Source organism: Xyrauchen texanus, chromosome 18 (assembly GCF_025860055.1).
Source record: "Xyrauchen texanus isolate HMW12.3.18 chromosome 18, RBS_HiC_50CHRs, whole genome shotgun sequence".
NCBI classification, from domain to species: Eukaryota; Metazoa; Chordata; class Actinopteri; order Cypriniformes; family Catostomidae; genus Xyrauchen; species Xyrauchen texanus.
Genome location: NC_068293.1, coordinates 17,008,757 through 17,024,244, shown reverse-complemented (window position 1 = coordinate 17,024,244; position 15,488 = coordinate 17,008,757). Strand labels below are relative to the sequence as shown.

The following is a 15,488-nucleotide window of genomic DNA, read 5'->3' as shown; positions in this document are numbered from 1 at the left end:
AGCTCACTTGACAAGGAGTGTTGCGTCCTCGTGGGCACTGGCCAAGGATACCTCCCTGGCAGACATTTGTAGAGCAGCGGGTTGGGTGACACCCAACACATTTACGAGAGACTACAATCTCAGGGTTGAGTCAGTTTCATCCCGTGTTTTCTCAGGTCCGAGCCAGTAGAACTCGGTAACACGCTGATTGGCTGGCCGGGTGAATTGCTTGCCTATACGCCCTTTCCCTCGCTTGAGGTAAAACAGTGCATCTTTTTTCCTAGGAGACTTCACTCAACGCAAATCCCTGGTCGATTCCTCCCTAGCCCTCATGGGTCCGCAGTTCGGCATAGGAACTTGCCGACCCAATCCACTGCGGGGACTCAGATCTACACTGTACTGGAATAGGTGCTCAGCAGACCCGCGTTTTCCTTGGGTAAGTTTCGGCTGCCCCCCGGTCGCCATGTGTAGCAACTCCACCCTCGCTGAGGCTGGATCTGCCACCGCGCCACTTCCACGTGTCGCCTAAAAACACATGTGATGTATTCACCACCGTACCTCCCCAGTTGGGCAGGGGTGGTCTCCGCAGGGTCTTTTCCCCCCTGGAAGAATGGGAATTGGGTAAGACCCCTTCCCTCAGTGCGTGTTAAATTGGACCCCTAGTGTCGCTTCTCCGACACAACGTGGAGAGAGCGACAGACGGGGAACGTCTAGGTTACGGATGTAACCTCCGTTCCCTGATGGAGGGAATGAGACGTTGTGTCTTCCCGGCCATGTCGCTGAGCCCGTAACCTAGACGTTTTGCAAATAGTTTTTTTCAGTGAATTGGCCAAACAGGCTTGCAAAATGTCTGAATCGATTCGTGATTCAGTACAATTCGTTCAGAGCACTCTCTCACTGAATCACTTGGAGCGGTATTTCACACAGTAAAACAATATAGGGATATTTACGAATACAGAGAACAAACAGAGATGGATACAGTGGAAATGTCCCTACAAACAGCTGAGACAAAAGGCTTTTTGAGAGGTAACTTTAAGACACTTCAGCTAGTGGAGTGTCATGTGAACAAGGGGCTGTTCAAACTAAACATGTTTTTGCATCCACTCGTGCTGTTTTTCAATCATTTTCCATGTAAACATTCGCTAGATAGATGTCTTTTGACAACTGCTTCACGTTTCAATGTGTTTTTAGCATCTCTCACAGGAGCGCTAATGAAAAAAAACTTCTTCAACTGATAAAAACGCGTCTTGAGACACCTGCGTTCAGTTCTATTCCCAGTGGTGTTTTGCTTTTTATAGTGTGAGAATAGTTTGTTCTGAATGGGTACTGGAAGAAATTCTTTAGCCAATAGTTACATGAATGCTACTTATACTCAAATTCTTATTTGAACTTATTCTCAAAGTCACTACAATTTAATGATTTGTTGTTTTTGCAACAATTTCAATTAGGCAGATTTTTGTGCATACCCTCAGAATAAATCCTGCAAGTGCCTATGACCCAGATAATTCTATTCTAATCTATTATATTAATATTATGCAATAGTAATACATTTCTGTCCTAAATTCTTAGCTTTCACATTAAAGTCTCCAGTTAAACCCATGAACCCTTATTCCACATGGAGGAAAACGAAACAAGTTTCTATGACTACGTTTCTCAACATAAATAAAGTGGGCGTTTCCTCCTACATGTCATTAGCACTGCATATTTTAATGAACCCAAATCATTAGCCATTACTTTATAAATTTAATTAAAGTGAAAGGAGAGCTTTACTTTCACTCTCAAAATAGAACCTCAGAGTTGGTCTGTTGGTCGCTTCGTTTGTGGGAACATTCAGTCTGAATACAGACATTATTAGTTCACCTTTCAACTCTTTTGATCCGAGTCGTTCATTCTTTTGTCACGTGACAGCTGTATATGCTATGCACACATGCAGGAAACAGAAATTGTAAAGGATCTCCTCTTTGGGTTGCTGTTCCCCTCCAGACCAGGAGGGAATGCTTTCCTTGAGCCTTCCATGCCATGCTCCTTCCAGGCCTGCAGATGGCACTTATACCTTGAGCTCTGTTCTCTCCACTCCGGAAGATGGCACCAACGCCCCTAAGCCTGTTCAACTCTCTGCTCGTTAATCCTCATTCCCTTCACCTGTGTCTAGGCCTTTATAAGTCTGTTTGTTTCCCGCTTTCGTGTTCAGTCTTGAGCCTATGTACCATGTGGCTCCAGTGACCAGTTCTCTAGCTAATCGTATTCTTATTATACCCTTGTGCCTATTTTTGTTTCTCTGTTTTGTGGAAGCTCGGCTTTCCTTGTTTATTTGTACTTTGCTTTTATTTTTCTTGAAGAAACACAAGTTTCCTGACTCATTGCTCTTCTGCTCTATATATAATATATATATATATATATATATGTATCTGCATAATAAAGTCCAGATTTCTAATTGTTAAGTTTGTGGAGTTACACCAGTTTCATAGACTAACCTGCACCCTCATCAATGTCACTTTTTTCATTCTTAATTACGAAACCTTCGTAACAATTTTGTACTGTGTCTGCACCACATCGACGCATCCTGTGTGTGATACCTGTCCGACCAGCTTCAGTAGTTGTTATATCACCCCCTTAAGCTCCCAAAGCTATTACGCCAAACAACAGAAAGCCAACTAACAATGAAATGGAAAGCACATAAAATTAGGCTTCTAATTTAAAAGTCTGCTAATATTAATATATCGAAGATTGAAAAAGGTACTGAGAAAATAACTTATCAATAATCAATGCATCAATATATTATGACATTCCTACATATCTGTATATTATTCTGTTGGTGAAATGTGTAGTTTTTCTATATTAAAATGTTTTTTCCTATTCCAGCCTAATTTGCAGAAAGAACTATAAGTAATCCATTGGTTGTTTGACTTCCCCTGACAGTGTTAACATTGTGGTGCTATCAAAACTTTGCTGTTTTTTGAGCATCGCGACCAGCCTGACATATCAGCATGCACATCAATCTATGGTTTTGGGAGAGTTTATGTTTTTGTCCAAACAATGGAAGATTCAGGAAATCTGTTTGCAGGGGTGCAAAAATGACTTATCCATTGTATGCAACACCGGTGGCACCACACAAAGTGGGTGCCAAATCCCTTTTTCCCTGAATGTGCTGGACAGTGAAAAATTCAACGGGATGCCAACATTGATATTGCATGTACCCCTGTAAATGGGTAGTTGCACCCCTGCGTGTTTGAAAACAGTAATTTTTTTTGTGCAGCTTAACATACTTCACCATTATACATCAAACATATTCTTATTAGCTGTGATTTTGCCACATTGCAGAATTGTTGCTTTTATTGTGGACAGACAAGTCGCTGTAAACTGGCTGTGTCATAACTGCTTAGGACACATTTTAAATGAAGATGTGGCATAGCAGATGATACCTGTTCTTACTGTATGAAGTTATTAAAAAATTAAAAATAAAACAAACTTAGTGTGTTATTTATTGCATCATTCAGAAACATCGGCCTGCATTAAGACAGAAAGATTAAATATCGTACAGTACATGAGCAGTCAGTGACATTGATTCTTGCCACACACATGCAGGTGGTTTATAGCATCATCAACAGAAACCAGATACTGCACTGTCTAGTAATGCACAACAGGCTGACAACCCATATACCATCAGTAAGCTGAGAGCTTCATGTAGGGGTTATGAAGATTGCCTTTTTTGTGATTTTTATTTTTTTTTGGTCAGTATCCACAGAACCTGAGGATCTACACCTAATGTATATATGACCCAAGAAGGCTGGTTCTCTTTTTACTCTGAGAGGACACTGCATGTTTGGAAAATAATCCAGTGAACAGCGTTCTGTTTATATATTGTTGGTGTTTTGTGCACCAGAAACCTACTGGTGTTTTCAGGTGGAGTGCTGACAAAATGCCCACACATTTATCAGAACACATCCCACACACAGTTTTAGGAACACAGTGACACACACACATACACACACACACAAACACACAATGCCTCACAGTATGAAGAAGACAGCAGGCATGTGAATGGACAGCTGGGATTAATATCTGTGTGTGCGTGCGTGCGTGCGTGCGTGCGTGCGTGCGTGCGTGCGTTTGTGTCTGTGTGTTTCTGTGTGTGCTGCTCTTGCAGAGCCCTGATTCCATTTTACTGGCTTTAATGAATCCCATTCACTGAGTTATGCGATATAGAATTGGCACTGGGCTGCCGAGTGAATGCACGCTCACTGCGTCCAGCATTTACACCAGATAAAAGTCATTCTTTTCAACTCCCTTACTACGAGTTGTTAAATGCATCTTTCCTTTCCAACTTCTCTGCTCTCCTCTGTTCTCTTCTTAGATCCATGTTGATGTATGTTTCAATTAAAGAGCGCTTGAATTAGTGGTTTTGAGCAGGGGTCTATGAATAGAGAGACAGAGCTGTTACATACGGTACACAATAGAGAGTTGCATTTTAAGCCTTTCCTAAAATAATAATAATAACATGTATATAGTTATATATTATTAATGTGTTTTCATACTTTGATGTGATGATGATTTCATTCCAAATCAATTAAAATAATCACTGTTGATGTAGATACATAATACATTTTAACGTGGTAAGGACAATGACACATTTAGCAAAACATTAGCTTCTTAACTAGCTTTATCTGAAGTTAGCTGCAATTGTATTTTTGTATAATGCATATTTTTAGTTTTAGATCAAAGAATAATTCGGACCCCCTGCAGTACCACTTCCCTATTGGGGACCCAAATATTAGAGTGTTAAATATGACTGAACACATTGAAGTTTTACAGAAAAATGGTTAAGCCAAGTTCACACTGCAATTTTGGCCATGATTTTGCCATCTAATACAAATGTCAGAGATGCTAAAGATGTCTCTGGTCATAGTGCAAAATTGGCAGTCTTTGATCGCTTAGTGTGACATATTCACTGACGACTTACTAATTGCTTTTACTTTAAATCTTAGCCTGCAACGAAGTTCTGGCAGTGTCAGAAATTTTGTGTCACAGTTTTGCAGTGTGACTGCTCCTACGACGAGATGAAACACCCCATCAGCGCTGCCAGTCGGGATGATTGGGACCAAAATCTTGATGTGTATCGTACAGTCTGACAAAATGCCACACAGTGTGCCATGGCTTTGATACAAGACCTCACCAGGATCATATGTTACTGTCTGACAGGGAACAATCGTAAAGGACCATAAAAATGGCAATGGCTGTTGTTGTTGCACCAAAGGAGTTCTAATATACCTCGAGAATTCGCTGTCATGTGACTGATCACATGGGAAAAATATAAGCCCATTTCACACCATTAGGAGCCCTTCTAAAACAATCTGTCACTGATAAAATATCTTTAATATAATTCAATACTCATATAACTGAACACAATGTCTGTTAATTGGGGAAACATGCTTTTTGGCACCAGATGATGCAGTTCTGGCATCTACCAGCTGAAGCTATCGAGGACATGCTAACCAGCAAATTCCTGACCCCCTGGTTGTGCCTCAGTAGTACTCTCATTGTTGGTGAGCTGTATAACTCACTGCGGAAATAGTCCATGCAGCTTTAGGATATCTAAAGTGGCATGACTATCAGAGTACGATGTAACCCAGCATGGCTGTCAACAATCAGAAGTTCATTCTTTGATGTTATTAGTGTTTGTGTGTGTGTTCACAGATATCCGAGAGACAGCATTTGTGTATGCCATCACAGCAGCGGGAGTGACGCATGCAGTTACCCAGGCCTGCAGCATGGGGGAGTTGCTGCAGTGTGGCTGTGAGGCCACGCGGAGCCGAGGGCCGCCTCCACGTTTAGGCAGTATGGGCCCAACTGAGGGAGTGAAGTGGGAGTGGGGGGGCTGCGGGGACGACGTGGAGTTCGGCTATGAGAAGTCCAAGCAGTTCATGGATGCCAGACGAAGAAAGGGCAAGAGTGACATTCGCACACTGATAGACCTTCATAATAACGAGGCCGGGAGGCTGGTAGGTTATTTCACCTTTGTTTTGTCAAAAATAGCTATAAATACCAATAATGTTATATAATGTTGGCAAGGCAAGACAGTTTTATACTGTATATCATCGCTGCCTGATGAAAAACACATAACTGCAAAAAACACATTTTTCAAGAGCATGGAAAAACTCATTTTCTCATAAATAATCTTACAAGATACTTGTTAAACAGACAGCCTGATTGAACTCTTTTCGCTTGTCATTTCAATGCACAATTCAAATAGTAGGAAGAGGTAATTTGGCACATTCAGTCTATGGTAAAAAGTCAAAATTGGCAAACGTGGAAATATGTGTTTTTCATTGGAAAGCGACGATATACGTATAGGACTAGCACATTTAATATTAAAGGCTTTTCATAGAAATGATTAAGAGTAGGAAAACAAAGATGGGAAAAAATTGGTAACAGGTCTATTTGGCCAAATAAAAAAAAATCACATCAACTTATCCTGTGGTTATCAATTGGTTTTGCCTTTAGAATTTAACATTGGCCATGGTGACCCAACAAACCTGAATTGAATGTAGTCTGGGTCATATTTTCTTTACCTTGTGTTTTGCAAGTGATCTCTGAGGATGAGAGAAAGCTGTCCATTTTGGTATGGCTAGCTTCTACCAAGAGACAGGTTGTTGAAAGATTGTTAAGTTTACTGGATGCACAGATATAAATAGAAAGATCATTTTTAGAAAGTATTTTTTCTCCATTTGAAAAGCTGATAAGCCTAAAGTATATAGTTTCTTATTTGACATGCATGGCTAATGCATGCTTAGTTACATTTTATTATTTGCCTTTAGCAATGTTTTGTTAATGCTGTCCATGTCAGAATAGACCTGTGACTTGGTTCACAAATCGACAATACACAAAAATGTTCATTGTGATGATGACTGAAGTAGCTTTTATTTACTTTCTTGCTTTGCTAACAGCAACTTCAATCAGTACTTGTTGCCCTTATGTTTGAATGCAGGTTTGAAGTAGATTATTGTTTTTTATGTTCCTATGCATCAGTGCATAGGTGTTACAAGCACAGTCGTGTGCTGTTTTGCCTGTACAACCCTTCAGAGATAGTCAAGCTCAAATGAGCAGATGGCACACTTCAAAAGCCCAAGCATTGGAGAACTTGGAAATGTTTTGGAACTATACTTGGCAAAGGCTGGAGAAGACGCACTGAACTGAGTTTAGACTAGTTCACAAACACCACCGCTCTCTTTGAGTCCTATTGTACCTTTCCCTCATTGATTGTAATTCCATCTAAATGAATGAAAAAGTTAAAGGTGAATTGTATAATTTCAGTACTACTAGTATCACCAGTAATGACTGCTTAATAGTCATAAACTGACTGACTGTTTCCCCGAACATTTCACATGCCTATTGTTTGTGGGACAAACAAATTGTCCCACCTCAAACTCACATAATTGGTTAAGACAAAGTTGCACCACAGACCCAGAAGCTGATTTTGGAATGGCATACTACTACTACCAAACTATTCTTACTATTTCTACCTTATATACAGTAGCTATGGTATAGTAATATATAAGAGTAATAGTAAGAGTACTAATAGTAATAGTAAGAGTTTTTTTTTTACTTTTTTCACACTTTTCAAGGAAATCGTATTACCAAAGGCTTAGTTATAGTTGTCTATTCTATATTAAGATAGATAATTGTTGTACTGTAACATGAGAAAAAATGTCACTGTGAAACTTACATGAGAAGTGTCATTTTTTTTTATATAAAATAACTTTTTTCTATCCCATTTTTATTTGCACAGACAGCTATAAATAAACCATTTGAAGGATAAGTGTTTGAAAATCATCATTTTTGCTATTCTATTTATTACCGCCATAAAGTCAGCATTATAGCTATTTTTATAATACTGTACAATTAAAACTTTGAATATTTGTTTTTGAAAAACTCTTGAAACATGCAGAAGCTCTTTTCTAATTGTATTTTATTTTATATTACTATCTATTATTCAGTAGCCATATAATTCATTAGTCTGATTTATGGTTTTCTTCAAGCAATCACCAATAGTAATTACACGTCTAAATCGGCCACTGGCCAAATCCTCACAACAGCTATTCAGCAGTGTCAGTAGTGCTTCATCTTACAGGGGTCACTGCCTCATAGCCTCAGGTCTTGTTAGCATGGGGTCAGTTGCAGGTAAATAGGCATTAAAGAGCGAGGTGGGGGCACATATACGTGTTTGGCAGATACCAATGTTTTACAGTTAATGATTATGTGAAAAGAGGACTCTTTTATAAAGTCTCGCAGTGACTTGTTTGGAATTAATGAGAGAAAAAATGTTAATGCAGCATTTATCAGATGTTCATTTCAACAGGTATAGAACTTTAAGAATAAATGTATCCAGCCACTCAGATTGGCTTTTGGGTTGCTGGAAGCTACAAAGGAGAGAGGGAGGGGAGAGACGAGGGTAAATTCCTTCTAAATAGCTTCTCCTTTTATCTCACTGAACTATCTTTGTGTCTTGAACTGCAGGCGGTGAAGAATTATATGAGAACTGAATGTAAATGTCACGGGCTGTCTGGCTCTTGCACTCTGCGGACTTGCTGGAAGAAAATGCCTCACTTCCGTGAAGTGGGTGACCGTCTGCTTGAGCGCTTCAACGGGGCATCCAAAGTGATGGGTGGGAATGACGGTAAGACTCTCATCCCAGTGGGCCAAAACATCAAACCACCGGACAAGCAGGATCTCATCTATTCGGCAGAGTCACCAGACTTCTGCCTACCCAACAGGAAGACGGGTTCCCTGGGCACACGGGGCCGAATATGCAACAGCACGGCACTGGATGTGAGTGGATGCGACCTTCTGTGTTGTGAGCGGGGACACTGGGACGAGACGGTGGTCCTGGAGGAAAACTGTCTCTGCCGTTTCCACTGGTGTTGCATAGTCCAGTGTAAAAAGTGTTCTGTTAGGAAAGAACTCAGTTTGTGTCACTAACCAAACTTTTCTTCATGTAGAAATTGAGAAGAGTGCTTCAGAATGCAAAATCCATTGGAAGTCATGCTAGAACACTCAAAACAAGCTCTGTTGCAAAGAATCTAGAACATTCCAGATTTACTGTAGAATGTACTGAAAAATGTGTATGCACATTTCAGACCCTAAGGTTTTGGAAAACATTAGAGGAGTGTCTCACTCATAATGCACCCTACAGCATACCTGTAGAACTACTAGTCTCATTTAATACTCAAGATTTAGGAGGGGTTCTTCAGCTGTGAAGTCAAGACATTCAGAAATCCTTATCAGCAAAGTGAAGAGAGCTTAAGCCTATCTTTTCTTTTAGATTAGCCCTGTTTATTTTGTCCATTGGTTTGATTGAAGTGGTTATATCCTTTGTTGAGTCAATGAATGGAAGCACTTCCACATTACTGTCTTGAGAGAACACCTACATGCACACAGGGACAGCATTGCAGCCATGGTTTGAGAAAACAGAAGCACAGCAACATTATGCATGATGTCAGTGCAATGGCAAAGGCTGCTCTTGCTCTGTACTGTCTGAAGTAAGAGGCACATCAAGTAAAGGATATTTGGCACAGCACTCTGTAAAATGGGCATCGCCTGGACACAAAGTAAATAATCTTATTTATAATGTCTAACATGACTACTTGTAGTGAATTGACTAATATACCCTGTAAACTTCTTTTAAAAGCACTTTGAACAGGAAAACATTGAAACGAAAAGTAGCATGTCATTTCACTTTTAAATCAGTTCTTTCAATGGTAAAAAGCAAACCCCCTTTCTTTCCATTTTTGTGTATAATATTTAGTCTTATGGGCTTTTAGTGCACTTTTACTGGTACTGATCACTCTTGTTACATTTATTTGCCCCCAGGTATAACACATTTTTAGTGGTTTGTTTCAGTTTTTTTTTTTTAAGGGATAGTTCCTTCAAAAATGCAAATTCCCTCATGATATACTCACCCTTATGTTGTTCCAACCCTGCATGACTTTCTATCTTATGTGGAACTTAAAAGGAGATGTTTGGCAGAAAGTTAGCCTCAGACACCATTGACTTTCATTGCACCTTTTTCCATACAGTGAAGGTAGATGTGACTGAGGCTGTCAGTCCCTAACATTCTGCCCAACATCTCCTGTTTAGTTCCATGGAAGATATAAAGTCATATGTGTTTGGAATGAGATGAGCGTGAGTTTTTTATTTATGAATAACTAACCCTTTAAGAATAAGAGTGCTTGCATATTGTTGATCTTGCATATGCCTATTAGTACTATTCCCTTATCTAAACTGATCAGAACTGATGGTTAACGACATTGATCACAGGAGTGTATGAGAAATTCATTTCCATTGTTTGTGATGTGGTTTCCATGGTGATGACAACTCTTCACAGAGCTGTCCATGTCTCCCTTCTGATTTGTCAGTGGTATCTGTAGGTCATCTAAATGCTGCATTTTCATAAAAGGCAAATTCTGGACTTTTCAGCACCATATTTAGTGTCAAACAAATGTATTATATTTGAAATACAATATTTCTGCTGTGTGTGTCGTTAATGAGATCATAAACAGCAATGTTAAGAAACAGACCTAAATAATGCAGAATTTCACTAGATATTTAAAGGGTCAGCCATAAGACTTTCATCGAGTGTTAATCTCAAGCACCACTTCCTTTGTTTGGAATGTATTGCATTTTATTTTGAAATACCTTAATGAAGGTATCATCTGGAGTTTTCTCCTTGTGTTCGTATCTTGTGTGCCACTGACCATAGACAAATACAATTTTCACATGCATTTGCAATAGTAGCATAATAAATATAATGGATTTGAGATTGTAAAAAGTGATGGCATGTCCAGTAAATGTAAAATACTTGAAACCACAGTAATCAGCTTTATCTGTGGACTGTTCTACACGTTAAACATATCTTAACCTGATATATGAGAAATGTGGTGGAATGATATCTACTGCTCTTCAAAACAACTGTTTATAAAGTCGTCTTGCATTAATCATTTTAGAATTGTATATTTCGCATATTTAATCATAATTTCTACGAAAGGAGGATAATTCAGATACAAAAAAAAACTAGAGAATGAAACTAAAAACCGTACTCATAGCTGCTCATCATTGAATAAAATACACAAAAACAATCCTGTCTGTTTTTCTTTGTAATTGTATTTTTATTTTCTCAAATACATAAAAAAAAAAAGTAGTCTTATTCTGCCATGTTTATCATGATTTCCTGTTTTTTCTCTCTCTAGTTATTAGAGATAACATATAGTTATTACAAAGTATTATGAAATTTGTTACAAATCAATTAAACATTGCATTGAAGTGCTTCTAATTTACTAAATCAATTTTGTAACTTAAAATGTACAAATTTAGAGACTAATCTTTTGTACCTTTGTCGAATTTGAATGTACTGTATTTGGACTGATGGAAAAGGTTTCCAAAGAATTGTAGGTTAAATGTTGTATAATTTCAGGATGATATATTTATATAGATGGCATAATGAAGCTTTTGTCTCACTTTCTTTTCATGTACTTGAAACTAATCATATGACTTATGTTGTTCTAACTGCCTTACTTCACATGGGGTTTGAGAGCTTGATGCTTCTCACTGTCTCTATAGGGCAATTTGAAAGATTACTTTAACACCTCAGCTTCAATTGTATCGTTTTGCTACTCAGCAGAAAAAAAAGTGTTGTTTTTTAAGTTATTTACACAGTTGGAAAAGACTCCTTTTGTATTAGTATGAGTTCTGCAAGTCGACACAAGTTCAAGTTCAAAAAGGAATTTGCGCTGCGGAGCCAGCAGGGTTGAAGATAGAGGGAACGATGGAGAGCGGGAATGTGCCAGGAGCATGAGAGAATGAGAAACACTACGATAGACAGCCCAGAGCAGGACAACATCAGGAGAATCATACCACAGACAGCCATTAGATTTATAGAAGTGGAGCTATTAATGTGGCTGCTGTGTTTGAATGGTGAGGTGCACTTTAACACACACACTGAAATGCACAGGATGAGTGGATTGTTTTGTCTTTGCCTAATGATAGTAAAACACAGGGCACTAATGAAGGCCTGCCACTGTGGGTGGATACACAGTGTGATGGGATACACACTCATATCCTCTAATCACTCAGACAATGCAGTGTAAAGACATTAGAGACAAGAGACAGTGAGCTCCAGATGCAAGTGTACAGGTGGTGATCATCTGAGCTGATATCAGCCAGTAATGAGTTCAGACAGTAAATTTATGTTTCAATGTTTTTGCCCTTAAGAATTTTTTGAAGAATTTATATCAGTGTGATCATGACTTTGTCATCATGACAACATAACCCAAATAAACTCTGTTATCCTGGCAAACGATTTTATCACACTAATATCATGTAAACACGTATAATGTTTATGTCTTGTGGCTATTTAAAAAAAACAAAATGTATTTAAATTTTTTTAGACTGGCTCCTTTTACTTCTATTTTAAGTACCTTACTGCAACTGCAATGTTTTTATATAAATAAACAAGTCAAAATAATTTTTTGTGGAAATCAATATTATGCCAGAGATGCTGTTGCTTGAGCTCAACTTGTACTTTGTACTTTGAATGTACATGGTATTGAACCATGAATATTCCTTTAAAGGGATATTCAAAGGGACACCCAAAAGTACACATTAAGATGACTGAGACTAACATACTGCCTAATATCTCTGTCGTGGTCCACGGAAGAATGTCATTTTGGGTTTGTAGACATTAGGGTTGAGTAGGCCTAAAAGATGACAGAATTTTCATTTTTCAGTGAACTATCGCTTTAATGTGAACTACAAGTATCCTGTAGTGGAATGCTGGTAGGAAAGTGCAGACAGCAAATTGTTTATGTGTGTGCATGTGTACACAGGTGCATGTGTGTGGTAGATAGCCGGAGCAAATAAAATGTTACTGGTAATGTAATACTACCATGCATCCCCTCTTGTTCTGACAACCAGTCTTTATCTAAATATAGATGCTTACTTTAGGAAGACACACTCATAAATGTCTACCTGTGAATAAAGGCTCTGAAGCCTTGCTTGAGATTTTATCTGGAGGTAATCAGTATAATTACAACTAAGGCTACATCAGGCTCTACTCTGTGAGTCTGTGTGGTTCATGATAGAATGGAAGAGTGATATTTATGCGTCTTGCTACAAGGCATAAAAGTTCAACAGTTAGTGGCAGCAGCAGAGCTTGGTAAATAACACAGTTACTTGTTCCATTTCTTTTTGTGGATAAATAGATTTTAGTGCTCTCAGTGGGTTGTTAACCTCTCCTGTCAGGGTTTTAAGTGCTGATAATATCTCCAGAAGAATGCTTACTCATACTGTTGTTACCCTTTTTTGTCTCTTTTTGGCAGGACTTCAGTAATCCCTAAAAAACGTAAAGAGACCAGAGCAACGTACCAAGTCTGTGTCAATAAACAATATTGTTTGCGTGCATATACACTGGAATTGCCAGATGGAAGTTGAGCCTCTATCCTCAGTTAGATCCGGAATGGCTCATTCCAAAACGGGCCTGCAATAAAGTGTTTATGGGTTTGTGATTTGCAGGCTTATGGTCTCAAAGGATGATGCCAGCCCCTGCATGCACATACACACTTTCACACTCATTTAAATGCTCTTTCTCTACACACTTCCTGCCACTTAACACAAGATGGAGCTATAGTATTTGAACAGGGAGATCTCGTGTCATAACAGCATGCTTTAACTCTTCAGATTATGCTGTTGTGTGCCCTTGATCAACACCAATGGAAAGGCAGTCTAGCCTCACTGATAGAAAACTACCTAAACATCAGTATTCTGTACTGTCACACAACCAAGTTGATGACAACTATGAGTAGCGTGCATTGCTTAAAAAGAGAACCAAAAGAATTCAAATAGATAGCTGATGCATGATGGGTCAATGGACTTTTTAATGAGCATCAATATTTTAGGTTAACATTTATATGAAAATATAAGTACAATAGGTAAGGAAAGGGTATTAGGCCCTGTTACCATTTCTTTTAAGTTATATCAGGAAGACTTGCAGATTTTAGTGAAATTTATTTGATGAATATAAAACAGAAAATGAATGTCTCTCTTTGGCGTAGGCCCTGTCTGGCGGTGCGAAGAAGTTGTACTCGGAACCATCATATTCTGCCGGAGATAGGAGGCAGATGTGAGGAGCCTACCCCCGTGCAGAACGGGACTCAACTTGTGGTGGTGGGGTGGTGGAGGTTGCCTTGTTAGCACACTGAAACAGCAATCTGATAGATTGTGAGCAGACTTATAAAGCAACGGCTTACATGTGATTGGGTGGGAATTATCCAGCTAATGGTGCGATGATGTACAGCTGCTAGTCTTCCAGCTAGAACTACGCTACTCTTACATTTCCTCAAACAACACTTGTTCATTTTAATTATACTGTGGTGGGACAAATGAATATTTGAAATAATGCTCCATGAAGTCTAATATGAGGTCATAAAAGCTGCATGCATAATAGTTATAAAAGAATTAGCAATTTTAGTTGGAGTATAGCATTTCAGAGCATAGGATTTATATCAACTATCCACACACAGAACAAAAAGTAGGTAGCACTTTACAATAAGGTTCTATTTGTTAACATTATTTAACAACATTAGCTAACATGAACTAACAATGAATAATGCTTTCACAGCCCTTATAAATCTTGGTAAATGTTAATTTCAACATATTCTAATACATGTTTAAATCATGTTGCATTTGTTTACTTAAGTTAATACACTATGAAATAAAATGAACTTACAATTAACAACTCTATTTTATTAACTAGCATTAACAAAGATTAATAAATACTGTAAAAAAATGTATTGTTCATGATAACTGAGGCACTAACTAATATTAACAAATGGAACCTTTTTGAAAAGTGTTACCAAAACGTACAATCATTGTGCAATGTAGCACATTCTTTTCACAGTAATTACAGAGAGCCAATTATGCAGAAATATGATAAAGTGTAATGTGAGACAGCATTCCAATCAGTGCAGTACATACAGCAGATGAGTTCTTACTGGGCAGAAAGGATGAAGTTGTTTAGCTATGCTGTTGTTTGGTAGCACACATCAGCATCAGCTCTTAGACAGTCATATGGGATTAGTAGTGAGGGTTAAAGGAATGGTTCACCCAAAAATTAAAATTCTCTCATCATTTACTCACTCTCATGCCATCACAGATGTTTATGAGTTTTTTCTTCTGCAAAACACCAATTATGATTTTTAGAAGAATATTTCATCCCTGTAGGTCCATACAATGCAAGTGAATGGATGCCAACATTTTGACACTCCAAAAAGCACATAAAGTCATCATAAAAGTAATCCACACAACTCCAGTGTTTTAATCCATATTTTCAGAAGTGATATGATAGGTAAGGGTGAGAACAATTTTTGCTTGAAATTCTTCTCCCTGCCCAGTAGGGTGCGATACGCATGAGGAATGTGAATCACCAAAATCACAAGGAGAAGAATGTAAAAGTGATCTGT

General features: G+C 38.4%; 1 protein-coding gene across 1 annotated transcript in view; it reads left to right on the top strand.

Annotated features, from left to right (window-relative positions):
- Positions 1-11,075, top strand: part of LOC127659296 (protein Wnt-6-like) — a 42,386-nt gene extending 31,311 nt beyond the window's left edge. The window contains exons 3-4 of the mRNA XM_052149048.1: positions 5,674-5,978; positions 8,494-11,075. Coding sequence (XP_052005008.1) covers positions 5,674-5,978; positions 8,494-8,955 — 767 coding nt within the window. The 3' untranslated portion in view covers positions 8,956-11,075. The remainder of the gene's footprint in view (positions 1-5,673; positions 5,979-8,493) is intronic.
- The last annotated feature ends 4,413 nt before the right edge of the window (positions 11,076-15,488 follow it).